This window comes from Egretta garzetta, unplaced genomic scaffold (assembly GCF_000687185.1).
Source record: "Egretta garzetta isolate BGI_Z169 unplaced genomic scaffold, ASM68718v1 scaffold81, whole genome shotgun sequence".
Taxonomy (NCBI): domain Eukaryota; kingdom Metazoa; phylum Chordata; class Aves; order Pelecaniformes; family Ardeidae; genus Egretta; species Egretta garzetta.
In genome coordinates, this window is record NW_009258671.1 from 1,747,068 (window position 1) to 1,760,810 (window position 13,743).

The 13,743-nt window shown below is 38.9% G+C and overlaps 1 protein-coding gene across 1 annotated transcript in view; it reads left to right on the plus strand.

The window, feature by feature from the left end:
• Positions 1-13,743, plus strand: part of PIK3C2G (phosphatidylinositol-4-phosphate 3-kinase catalytic subunit type 2 gamma) — a 199,628-nt gene that overhangs the window by 153,496 nt on the left and 32,389 nt on the right. The window contains exons 28-30 of the mRNA XM_009648693.1: positions 2,982-3,174; positions 3,740-3,861; positions 8,533-8,641. Coding sequence (XP_009646988.1) covers positions 2,982-3,174; positions 3,740-3,861; positions 8,533-8,641 — 424 coding nt within the window. The remainder of the gene's footprint in view (positions 1-2,981; positions 3,175-3,739; positions 3,862-8,532; positions 8,642-13,743) is intronic.

Below are 13,743 nucleotides of genomic sequence, written 5' to 3' on the forward strand. Positions count from 1 at the left end.
AGGTGGAAAGCAGAAAGTCATTACTTTTCAATAATCCTGGATATTTAACTCACTTTTCTGAGAAGGTTGTCAGACACCAGTCTGCGTGGTAAATGGGTGTTGTCATGTGGAAAAAAATAATTTTTCTGCCTGAAAACTGTGTGTTAGCAATATTGCGATTCACAATGTTATGCTAGTTGATGGCAGTTCCCTGTTTTCTTCTGATTAACCTGTGCCTTTGATGCCCTTCCATATAGGTCACTTCAGTTTTCCCATCTAATAGACCATTAGGCACTAATTCTCTAAGCAGCTTGGGCTACCAGAATTCTGAAATAAGAAAACTTTCTGAAAAAAGAACCTTTTTGTCATATTCGTGAAGGCAGAGCCAGCTTTAGGCACAGGCAAAGGTGGTAATGGTTTAGGAAGCAAGAGGATCTCAGCAACGAATACCCACAACCTTACTAACTTCTTTGTGTATGGCTAAACTTAATGTGGCTGTAGAGAAAAGAAAGTGTATGGGGATCACAAAGAGTTCAAGGAGAAAGTTCCACCACTGATCCTTAGGATGAACTTTGAAAATGCTAGCAGAAAGGGGAATTAGATTACCACAATGTGGTGATCAATAAACTAATCCACACCAAAACTAAACTGCAAAATTAAAAAAGGTAAGACACATGAGTTTGATGTACCCACTGCTCTATACATAGTTAGGAACCAGCCTTTGGGAGGCTGTGGCAAAGAGGGTTTCCTTAAGCTAGTTTGCCCTTGAAAGAAAGTGCAGAGAACCATAGCCAGAGTTGTTCTACCTCGCTGTGAATACACACTCTGAGATGTCATCAGAAGAGCAAAGAGACCTTTTCAATTCTTTGTTGATAATATGACATAACGATAGCTTAATGTTTTCTATTTCTAACTGCATGCAGACAAAACAGGATATCAAGGCAGGGAGAAAACATATACATCTGTTTTTATTTTATTTTAAGTGTAATCATTTAAAATAACTCACAGGGAAAATCAACAATGACAACAAAAGCCTCTGTTTAGGTTTAAAGCACGTGATTAGCAAGCTGGGTGTTAAAAGTATTTTAGAAGCTTAATGGACCCATGGAAAGAATCATGGTATTCTGGTATCAACTGTTCTGCATAGAGAGGATGTCTGAATTACTACTAGTTTATAAGCCAACACCTGCTTTATGCAAATTAAAATGCACTGTATTTAGCTGCAAAGTTAACATGCCTCTTATAGTAATATTGCAAATTCCATAACTGCTTTGCTATAATATGGCCCAGTTACAGATTCTATAACCTAAATAATGTCTTAGAGATTTAGGAAGTGTTTAAACTATGCATTAAATTAAATACATAGGAGTTAAAAAGGAAAAGTCCACCACAGATGCAACCTAATTAATAAGCACTGAATTGATTTTGTACTAATATTTTGAAGTGAGATGTGCTTTCTTGTTTTCCATTTGAGTGGTAATTTGTGTCATTTATTAAATAGTCTGTACGTATCTGTTTCTGGAGAATGTAATTAATAATTAAGATAATTAACTGAATCAATTCAGAGTTACCTTGTCTTGTATTACATTAAGAAAAACATATACATCTTCTTTCCTCAGTTTACTATGCCTAATTAATTGGTATATGACAAATTCAAACAGTACTTTGAATGAAATCTCGGATTGGGGGCAGCAAGCTGGGAAGCTATCTGCAGGTAGAATGTTCTTTTTGGCGTGGTTGCATCTGTGAAGTTACAGACTTAAGCCAGAACATCTGAGATCATGAAAATTAGACTAATGCGATGAATGGAGTTGATTTTAGTTGATTGCATTACACAATCCAACCCACTCACTGAAACCCATGAATAAGAATTTAATTTAAAATGACAGGTGAAGCATTTGCTCGGCTTTGAACAGGGAATGATGAAGGTGCTTAAGGGTATAGTCAGCCCTTGTAAGCTAGTTAGATATAGTCCAAAACTGGAAGAAAAAAACCAAAAGGAAAAAAAAAAAACCAAACCCACCCTGACAATTTGGTAGAGGTTTGCTGCCATATGGCCTGAAACTAGTGGGTTGTTGTTCTATAGAATCAGAACCTATCCAGAATATCTTCAGAGAGCTGTAGAAATAGGCAGGGAAATAGAAAAAAAAAATTAACATCACAAGTTAAATAGATCTTAACCAGCAATTGAATTCAAGAGGGCAAGTGTTTTCTAATGAGTACTGCATCTTACTCTTCAAAGACCAGTGATTATGTTGCAGTGTTATTTCTCAAGTCGAGTTCACTTTGATGTTAAAACACATTTGCAGTACATATCTACGTGTATATCTAGTTATTTTTTTTAACTATTGTGTCTTTTCTGATGAAGTATCTTAAAACTCTAGGAAATTAGAAGTGTGTTCTGTCTCCCCTTGCACAGGGATGGGATGGGGGAGATAGACAGAGGAAGAAAATTTCTCTTTCTTTTTTTTTTTTCATCTTAAGCAGCTCCACAGGGATAGAGCTTTTAGGAGCTGGGTAGAGGATTTAGCAACACATCATGCACAGCTAAATCATGAACTGGATGCAAGAGCCTTGTGTAAACACGTGTAAGTCCACGTGAGTTTAGTGTAACCAAAAGGAAAGTGCTAGGGCACTCTCTCCTACCTGTCAAAGTGAACACATGTTGTTCTGCCCTGGAACTCCTCAGAACACATGGAAATGTTCTGTCCGTCCATATTGTCTGAAATAAGGCTGAAGGTATCCAGCTCATGAAGAGTAACTACCTCAAGGAAAGCCATGAGAGCTTGGCTATGGCAAGAGCACTCCTTTAAGCAGTGGAGTGTGTATTGCAGTGTATTGCTGCAAATAGCAGTGACTGGTGTGTGTGCGGGCACATGCTCATGTGAGGTAGGTTTTGGAATTTGGAGGTTTTGGATTCTTGCATCCATGAAACCAAGGACCAAGAAATAGAAACAAACCGGATGCATAAATAGCGCCTCTTCTGTTTGTTTGTTCTTCAGGAAAATAAAGGAAAGTTTGGAGTGCTTTCCTGTTAAACTCAATAACTTGATCCACACCCTGGTACAGATGTCAGTGGCAGGCTCTGCAAAGCCTCCAGCTCCAGAGACTGTCCCCCAAGAATGGATGATGCTGGACACCGAGAAGTCAATCGCAAGAGCCACCATTTTGGGATTCAGCAAAAAGTCTGACTGCGTATGTATCATGTTCTTTGCTTACCCTCGTTTGCCTTGATCTTTAATGACCCCTCTGTGAGCTGATATACTCTCCCTCCTCCTTTATAGAAGATGTGCTTGTGCCACATTAAAAGGATCACAGGATGAACAGCAGTGCCATAAGGTACCGGAGAGAAAGAACACCAGGCAGACAGCTATTAGCGGGGAGCCATTAAGGAGAACAGTTCATGCCCTATAGTGAAAAATAAATCAAGAGCTAATTAAAGCATCCAGAAGGAAAGCACGGCACAAAATTAGGAAGCCTAATAGAAATCGGAGGCTGTTATATGATGCTTTAATGGTGCATTATTAGTTTTCACACACTGCAGTGATCTTCCAGTGTTTAAGTTGTATGCTATCCAGGCAAGTTTCTCTTTCTGTGCAGCAAAGACTATAAATTACAAACTGAATTCTGTGGCACTTGGCACTACATTAAAGCAAGGTTTTTCTTTGTTAAAATCACCCTATATTTTCTCTTGTACATTTTTTTTAATGCACCTCTCTGATCATTTCTCTATTCTGCCTCTTCCTTTTCTCCAATACAGCTATATCTAGTCCAGGTGGTACAAACCTGCAATGTGGTCACTTTTGTGGAAAAATCATTCGTCCAGTTCTCAAAACTTCACAGCCATCTCCAGAAGCAATTTCCATCACATGTCCTCCCAGAGTAAGGCAGCATATTAGCAAATGTTATTCTGCTGTTAAATGGTTCTCTCTGTGCACAGATAAAAATGTGAGAAAATGTACGGCAGACATATTTTTAGAAATACAAAGGCAATGCCACATATTCTATCAAGCCTGCTATTCAGCCCCAGAAGAAACTGAATCATAGACCTTTGTGACAGTCTAACTTTTATATATTTTATTGTGCCTTTTTTTGTAATGGGAGGAGAAAGGGGGGAACAGCTATTCCTGAAATCAACAGGTAAGTGGTATTGACTTCATTAAAGGCATGATGGGGCCTTTAATAGTTTTTATTTTCTGCATGATGCTGATCAAAACTTATAGCAAAATCCATATATTAAAGCAATGTAGGAACGTTCACACTGGGTTAGAGCAGAAACAAGCCTGACACTGGCAGGCGTGATCAACCTTTTTACAAAAACATGCACACACTCCCAGCTGAGAAATATGCAATAATCTTATGTACTATCCTGGCCCCAAAACCCAATTCTTTGTGCCTCGCATCATTCAGTTTAATATCTCTTGAAAAATTTTCTATCGTTAGTTGCGATAATTCTGAATATTACTTTTTATCCATGTGCATGTCTATTCCTGCTTTTCATATCTTGCATCTTGCTTCTTTACAGTTTCCTGGGACAGTGAGTCCCACAGTTTGTTTCTGTCTTATGTAAAACAGCTTTGCTTTGTGTAGTGATTGTCCACGTCTTTGGTAATATGAATGGAGTTATGTATTCTACAAATATCTTATGCATACGTCGCTGAGACCAAAGTAGTCCTCTCTTAGACAGTCATGCTGACTCACCTGATACCAACCCCTCTTCAAGCTTAATCTACAATAAAACATAAAGCTGGCCAAATGGACAAGCAGTTTACTTGAAACATGCTGAGATTCAAGTGATATGCTTGAAAAATAGAAAGGTCTTTGAGGGTTGACCTGAAGTAAATAGCCACAAACAACATAGTTTTGACTTAAAAAATAAAGTCCATGAATTTCAGATGCAATTTGATGTTCCCCCAAGCTTGCAAGAGGCATTCAGTTAAATGGCTTTAAGTTAGTTAATTCTAGAGAATCTTTCTCCTACCTGAGGGGATTTTAATTGACTCCAATTTGACTCATTATGACTGGCTCACGTGAACTGGTTTGCATCAGTTGGTCGGAGTCAGAATTTCACTAAACACTGAAAGTACTTGAATCATGGTTTTGATTTGGAGATATTTGCACGCTAACTATTAGGTTGTAAAATAAAATATTTAACAAGTACCTAGTTACAATTTTTTCCTGTGGTGAGCAGAGCCCTTTGAAGGAAAATGCATTTCTCTTTAGAAACGCGTAGACCTCAGAAACCCTGTAGTGAATTTCAAAAATAGTACTAGCCGTCTTTCAGATAAATCTACCTTTAATAAAATCCCTCACAACATTTTCACTGCAAAAGAGAGTTCCAGAACTCCAGAGGGTTAATCTGCGTATAGTGAAGCTGTGTCTAAGAGCTCCGGAGCTTTATTGTCATAATTCAGTCCCAGCAGTAACCTGTCACTGTATGATCTTTCCCCAAGACTGTGATAAAGTAATTCATTTTATGATGTTTCTTTATATGTATGTTCTTTAATGTTAAAGTTTTGGGTTGTTTTCTAACAGAACTTTTTCAGTTTGAGGCTTTTCATGTATTCCAGATTTTATTCTAATAATAAAAACCTAATTATTTCTTTATAGGAAGTTATCACTCAAACTGCCATACCGTATCAGACCATTAGTCTGTCTGTGTGTTACAAAGCTCCAGCCCTGGCTGATGCCAGATGCTTCAAAGGAAGGAAAAAGCCTTGTTCCATAATGTAACCACAAAATCAGTTTGAAAATGTATGATTTAAAAGTAAAACGTCTAATATTACTAGAATAATTGGAACCGCTAACAGAAAGGATTTGGTTACTGCTTTGTGTTGATTCATGAAATTGTATATATCCATGTCTCATTAGGAGGAAATAATGCAATATGAGTCTGCTTCATACAAGTGCTAAGTACTGGCTATATCACAAGAAACTAATGGCAAAAGCCCAGAGTTCTCAATTTTTGCTATTTGAAATGTTGCTATTGACATGTAAACATTCAGCCCATATTTATAAGTCAAAGCACAGCTTCCCCAAGCAAGCCCTTGCACTCTAGCACCTTTCCTCTTATTTGGTTTCAGGCAGAGTATTAATTGTTTTTAATTATTGTTTTTTAAAAGGCAAAAAATCTTTTCACCCAACAAAGCGTTCAAGTGACGTAATCTATATATAGAATGTTCTTCAAGCTAATACTCAGGAAGTGGAATCTGCTATGGAGGATGTCTGCGCGTGGCACAAGTTTATATTCTTCTGCTCTACCTAAGGTAGATGCAAAGCTGAAAATTGTCTTGGCAAGTTAACCTTTTCTAACGCAAGTGCAAAGTTAGTTTCAGCCATAGGCGCAATTCAGCAAAAGCATGAAGGCCTCTTAAAGAAGCGTTCAATGCTACCACAAGGTTCATATTGTCCTTCGCTGCAGCAGAGTTATTGGTGCTATCAATCAGCAGTTTCTCTGTCCTGTTTTGCCACTGTGCTTAGGATGCATCTTCTGAGGGCCTACATTTTACAGCCAGAGTCCTCTCTTTGTCTTATACAGCCTAATTAATTTTAAGCTGCTTCCAAACAGATCCTCCCTACCAGCTCCTTGAAAGAAGTCCTTTATGTGCCCCAGAGGAACCCAAAATATTCACAGGCTATCTATGTGTGCCAAATGGCCTGGGCTCTATTTTTATCTGTGCAGCTCATATAAATCGTGATCCTGGGTCTTACCACTTCCCCTGCCTCATTATGTGTCCTGCCACTGTAACGTCAGGAGGCAAGAATCGCCTCTTACTATTCATTTGTACAGCGCCTAACTGAGCCCCCATCTTTCAGTGCTATAGGCAAAAATAGTCAAAAGGTCATACATACATACAATGTGCTGCTATCATCCTGACCCCTTGCTGTTTTAATTGCAGACTAAGTTATACCAGTCCTGAGTTTTTCCTCAGTAGTATTACACAAGATGAGTAAAGATCTGTCCAGTTCTAAAAAGAATTACAATATCTTGTTAATCAGTATTCTCTTCATAAAAGGCCTTGTTACAAAACAAGCTTAAAAAAGCCCAACCCAACAGGTCTAATTACAGTTCATAAAATCTAATTACATTGAATCTCTTGGTAACAAAACCTGTGGGTTAATCTTCTTCAGTCATTTTATTTTCGCTAGGTGAGGCTGCTATTTGCCATTTTTACAGCTGGGTGGTTTGCAAAGCTGGCCAGTGTTCCTCTCTAGGGATGGGAGTCCAGTGCTCCATGTGTTGCTATTTGGCTGGCCTTTGAAAAGCTGATGGCATCTTATCACCGAGCTGTGGAATTGGGTAAAACCTGTTCGAAGTAGGATCTGACCAGCTGCCTTTCAGAAGGCCGCCCAAGTGTCTCTTCTCAGCGTACTGCACTGCTAGATGGCTCTTCAGTCGTTTGTCTGAAGCCTTCAGATATCTCTTGAGATCTAGTGGATAAACAAGGTTGTACCAGAAAAAAAGAGGTTTGTAAACAAGACACGGTTAGCTATTTGCAGTGGTGGTGTAACGTGAAGTACAACCAGATCTACCTTTCTGCATCGCATAGATTAGAGGACATAAAGCATAATTTTAGTTATGAATCCCAATATTAGCAATCCATGTCACAAAACTCGTTACATGCAATTTAGCACAGATAGCTTTTCTAATTCTCCTTCAACCTGAGAGAGAAATAGTCCTTGTCAGGGCAAGGTTAATACAAATTGATTATGTGGATTGTTAAAACTCTAACCTTTTGACTGATCTAATGTGCATTGTCTCTAAAATGCAAAGGTGATTCAAGTAAAAAAAATTGTGGCATTTTGACATTTTCAATCACCAAAGCATTTGAAAATTGACATAAGGCCATTCTATGCATATGTGGTTTATTTACTAAACTGAAATTAAATTAATCCTAATAAAAATTCAGCAAGAACATTGCTATTATTGTTGTTATTCCTTTTGTTGGGACTGACTTTGTTATTGTGGTGATCATTTATTTTCATATATTACTTTTATTATACTAGCATCTGAAATTGTAGATGGGATCAGGGACCTACTCTGAAAAACTTATCTACACTCAAAATAGCTGAGGTAAAAAAGCAAGCAATGATACGTTCGTAAAGTGTCACCTTGTTGCTGTAAGGCTTTGGTATTCAGTATTCTGTGGTAAGGGTTCGTATAGCACAAGCACTGGGCTGAGATCAGAGACCTGTTGTGCTGTGCACAGAGCAAAAAATGGGGAAGGTTGTGTTTCCTTGGGATCATAAAGGGCCAATTTTTTAGAGTTATTTAGATACCATAAAATGCAAATAAGTGCCTTTGGGGGCGGGTGTAATTTTTTTTAATTAATGATTTAGACAGAAAAAGGGGTACAGTATGAAACAGGATATTAGCAAATTATTAGAAGAACCAGAGCAGAGGGTAAACAGTCCTCTGGACACGGTACCCATCCCTTCCCCTAACTACAAAACCTCTTAGAAAGTGTTAGCTTTCTTCTGTTAAGTAGAGCTGGAAATATTTTCATCAAATACGGTACAAGAGTTATGCTTACAAATATTCTTCTTTTGCAGGTTTCCCCACTCATGGCATTTACCTTTTACAGACCTTGAACATAAAAGAGTGAAGGATTTGAATCTCTATCTGAAGCAGCTCTTAAGTGGATCCAGGAAACTGGCTAACGTAAGCACTTCCAGTATTTATTTTATTTGCATATGACTTTTAGTAGCATTGCACCAAAAGGATCAGGAAGCTTTCCATACCCTCATTTGAAAAAAAAAAAATATTACATGAATAGCCCATCTTCTAATGCATCTGTTTTGAGATGGAGCCGTTGTAGCATTCATCAGAACTTAAGACAAAGACAAGAATGACTGAAAAATAGTTTATTAGTCCTGGCAGGGCATTTTTCAGAATAACTTCTCTTCCTTTGCTGCCATCCAAAAGTAGTGATTCACTGAATTTTTGACAGTAAGGAATAGGTTCTGAGGAATGTAATGGCTAGAAAAGGTAAAGTTTTGAAATATTGAAAAGTCTGATTTTGACAGTTTTTAATGAAAAGTTCCATTCTTTCAGCCCAGAAATACTCTTAAGTTCAAAATTTAGTTAACATGTAGAAGAAATTTTTTTTTGCAAACATAAGACCAAAACCAGAATGTTTCAGTCTTATCAGAATGATACATTTTGTCCATTAAAATTGGTATTTTCTCACTTTTTAATCACTTGTTTTCTAAGATTTTATGTTCTCCTTCTGTTTCAAAATGGAAAGTTGAAATGGTAACAAACACTGATTCTTCATTGTCTGGCCCAGGACAAAGCCTTATGCACCTCAGCATCCTAAAAGCCAAGGCCAAGAGTGACTAACAGGCCCCATGCACCCCAAGAAGAGGTTAAGTTGTTACACTGCATCACTTCAGAAGTTGAATGGTCAATTACTGCTAGCAACACCAGGGTCTGAGAGGAAGGAGCATCTTCCAGTGACCAGCTGTTGTTAGGAAAGCTCTCAGGCAAGAAAAAATGGTGTTTAGATCCTAGGCTTACATAGAGGCTAGCAAATTCAAGGGAGCCAAGACATGAGCTGGTGTGTTGACCCTGCTGTTTCACTGTTGGCACATTCTCTAGCAGAGCTTGGGCCTCTGCCAGGTGAGCCACGTCATGTCCCGTGGCCTCAGGGCCATAGCACAAACTGAGGTTGGTTTGGTTTAATAGCATAGACAGTCTAGGATGCCAAAAGAGGGTATGACAGGATGTTTTTCTCCAAAATTTCAAACATCTTGCAGGAGGAGAAAAATGTTTGCTGCCTAACTATATAACTTTCCCAGCTGTGACTGTGTAATGGAGATTAAAGAGGAAATTGTCCATATGTAAAACAAACAGGAGTTTTCTTATTAATATGGATATAAACTCTGTGCCCTGAGTTGAAATTGAGAAGACTTCCAAAGAGGATACATGGTACCTGTCTCACAGAGTTACGCTTAATTTGGTATGGACAGCGGACTTAGGTACTTGGCTCCCTTGATTGACCTTGCCGAATAAACTGCACAAGTCGGGGTTAATTGTTTTGCAATTTCTGTCACTCACATCAGGGTTGTGGGTTTATTTTATATCAGCGCCTTTTGGTCACAGCTGAGGAAAAAACTGATATAAGCTGGTGACCTAGAAATGAAGAGGTCTCTATCTTCTGCTGTGCTTTGGGCTGCTGTAAGGTACATGGATTTTCAATTTGGGCCAAGCACTGCTGTGTAGAAGACTAATCTGCAGTTGAAAAATTAGACTGCTTAAAGCCCTGGGGTAGTAATAAAAACATTTCCCAGTCAAACACAGAAGGTCTCTTTTCCCTCCTGCTCCATGGTCTGTGAGTAATCAGCCAGAGCATGCTGCCTTGCAATGGGCTTCCTAATGCCCTATCCTCCTCCCTTTATGGTCCTGCAGCACGCACCCGTGGAGCTGGATAACTTCTCCCAGCACGTTGCTGCTGGGACACTGGGACACAACAATGAATTCAGGGTATTTAGAGGGAGCTGTAGGCAGATCTGCTTGGGGACGAATGCTGGTGTGGCTCTGAACCAGCCCAGTGGGCCTCTTCAGACTATGCAGTTGCTGAAAAACATCCCAGTCTGGTACAGCCTACAGTGCTGAACCATGGGGAGGAGAAAACAATTCTGTGCCCAAGAGGGCCGCATAGCTACTGTGCTGCACTTGGAGGGCACGATAATAAATAATGAGCAGATTGTTTCCATCTCTAAAGTGCTGTTGCATGCGGGAAATCATCTTGCTTACCACCATGCAGCGAGCCTGCAATTCTAGATGATAACCTTTAAAGTTATTGATAGTCTATAAACATTGAATCATTATTTTTACTTCAATATGCTTCCCCTGCTGGGAGATGTGAGAAATTTAGAAAATACTGACGTGTTCTGACCCACTTAGAACAAGGAAACCAGTCAGTGGGTAATTTCCTTTGTATTCCCAGCTGAAGGCTTCTTTTTTACTTTTCCCTTTGGTATGACTCTTTTAGAAGTGTCATGGTGTCTTCTTGGTTTTACTCTGAGCAGAAAGCCAAGCTAGGAAGCTTTCTTGATAAAAATAAATACAATTATTTTGTCTCTCTTTGCCCTGGATGACTTTGCAGTCAAAGTTGTACTTTTTCTCAAATTGCTAGGGAGCCTGACTGAAACCATCTAGTGAGTTGTCTGTTCTCAAGCATTACCAAACTGTCATTCCTATGAAATAGTAAAACTATGTAGGAATAAATAATTAAACCAGAAATTTGTGAAGAAATCTTGTAAGAGCAGTTGCCTGTATAACAGGGTTCCCTTTACTTTCTTGACACAGTCATTTCCTTCTGCTGAATTGTACCTGTACGGTATCATAGCTCTGTACACTATGCTGGACTATCGTCTGAGATGGAGAGAAGAGCTTCTATTTGATTACAAAATACCCTTGCTATCACTGTAAACACATTACTCTTATTGACTAGACACCATTTTCAGCTGCAGAAAGTTTAGTCCAGTCCACACAGGACTGACTACATGCTTTGTTCTACCAATTAAGCAATTAAAAATCCCAGAAATAAAGAAAGAATTTGATTATATCCAAACTCCTTCCTCAGTCATGCCTTAAGTGCATGCTTTTTAGTCCAGACTAAGTTCTGATTATGAAAATTGTGTGATAATTAAGAGTAGGTCAGAATGTCACTGCCCTTTTCTGCTAAATGGTTTGAACGAAGGAGGAGAGGTGGAAAAAAGCTGCCTTCTCATTTGCACTGTAGCTCAAATGGAATTAAATGTTTCTTTAAACCCTTCTTTAAAGAATAGAAACTTCAAGCCACCTTTTTCTGTCTCTGAATTTCAGTATCAGATCCAATAAATACAGAAACATCAGCTGATGGAGATATTTGCTGTTGGGCCAGTCTAAATGCTTAAACGTGGTCATGCCCCTCCCTATTTAAAGCAAGTTTTTTAAGTCTGTGGTTTACTTTGAGCATAAGCCTCATTCATGGACTTTGTCTTAGTAATTTGTTGAAGAGCCACCTAGAATAGGAGTGCTTTTCCTAAATTCAGGTTAACACTCAGTTATAAATAGCTACACCACCAGGCTATACACATGAACAACAAGCTATATTCATTACATCAATCACTAAAATGCAAAAGTTGATGCACCTTCATTGTCATATCGAGCCATTTAGGACAGGATCAAAACCAGGTTTCAGCACCTTTTTTTTCGTTCTACTCCTCCCAAACCAGTAGCAATATATGTGATCACATGGTAAGAATATTTAGTTTTGTGCCAGTTGCAACATTGCTGACTGGCTCATCAGCTGCACTCGTTGAAGTGCCTGGGTATTCTAGATCAGCAAGGCAACATACTCAACAGTGTTTAGACTCCTGGAGTTTTGCTTCATTAAATGGCAAAACAACCGAGTGATGGCACCAATAAGAGGTGAAACATCAAGAAACAATAGATTGAAGGTTGGTAACATGGAGGAGGACAAAAATATACATTATCAAAGTATAAATCAAATCTGTGACAAGAGAGCTGCAGCTGACCACTTTTACATTTTTCTCTATTTCACTCGTAACTCCAACTGAGTGATGGGCTGAACGGAGATTGCAGCCCAAATCTCATAACATATCATATAAATTAGGGCTGTCCTGCTGCCTTGTCGTTTTACTGCTGTATTGTAGAAGGGTTGTATACTCCCTGGGGACAAAAAAGCAAGGTAAGGCTCCATAATTTAGTCTGCTCTTGGCCCTGGTGTCAAACACCAGCATTCACAAAGCTGAATGTCTTCATGCTTATCTTGAAAAGGCAACTTGCACCTGGCTTGGGTATTACAAGTGAAAAATCTACAACTGAGTCTAAAGCAAAGTTTTATACAGCAACCGTGTGCATTTGGCACCATCACCCAGCTGATAACATTCTATGTATAATGTTCCCATCTCTCATCATTTAAAAGAAGTGGCATTTAATTTGTGGATATTGTTGTTGATAACACAGCTCAGACACTAGATGTAAATACTGATCTTGCAAAACTACATAGCCTTAAACAAGGGTATGTTATTTGTCCCACATCTTTCACATAGATTTTGGTTCTGTGTGCAAGTTCAGTGGGCTTGGATATTTGAGGGGGTTTGTTTATCATGGGGGGAGCAGTGTTGTCAAACATAATAGTAAGTGCAGGTGCATCAGTAAAAAAGAAATGAGGTATATTGGGTTTTGATTCTATAAAAAATTTCTAAGTTTCCAAATGAACTAATGACTTTGGGGCCAAAGATAACCCTAGTGCAAGCAGGTAAGCAGTGACAGTGTATCAGCTATGGATAGGTTCTGTAAACAGCTTTATGATGACTTACAGGCTGTGTAAAAGGGCTTTAAAGAGGATGTAAATGGAAATGATTGTAAATTATGTTCACTGATTTTCAAGCATATAGTGAAAACCAGGGCCACGGCATTGTTCTAGAGTGACTAATGTTTTGCACTATAAAAGTAATCAAGTTTGATAAGAGCTTCCCATATTTCATTTGTATTTTATACACTGGCAGTAGTTGGGATTTGCAGAGATGAGACAATAGCTCCCGCGGTGCCCGTATGGAGGTACATCACACAGTGGTACAAAGTGCACCTGAGGTATGTGGGTCCCTTAAACTCCCACCGCTCCCGTACTCCTGCAGCAAGGCATCCAGCAGAGCCAAAATGGGGAGGGTTCAAAGTCCTCTCCTTTCCACTGTCCTTTCCTGAAGCTATAATAGCTGCAGCAAGGTCAGCTTTTTCTGGTTTCTTTC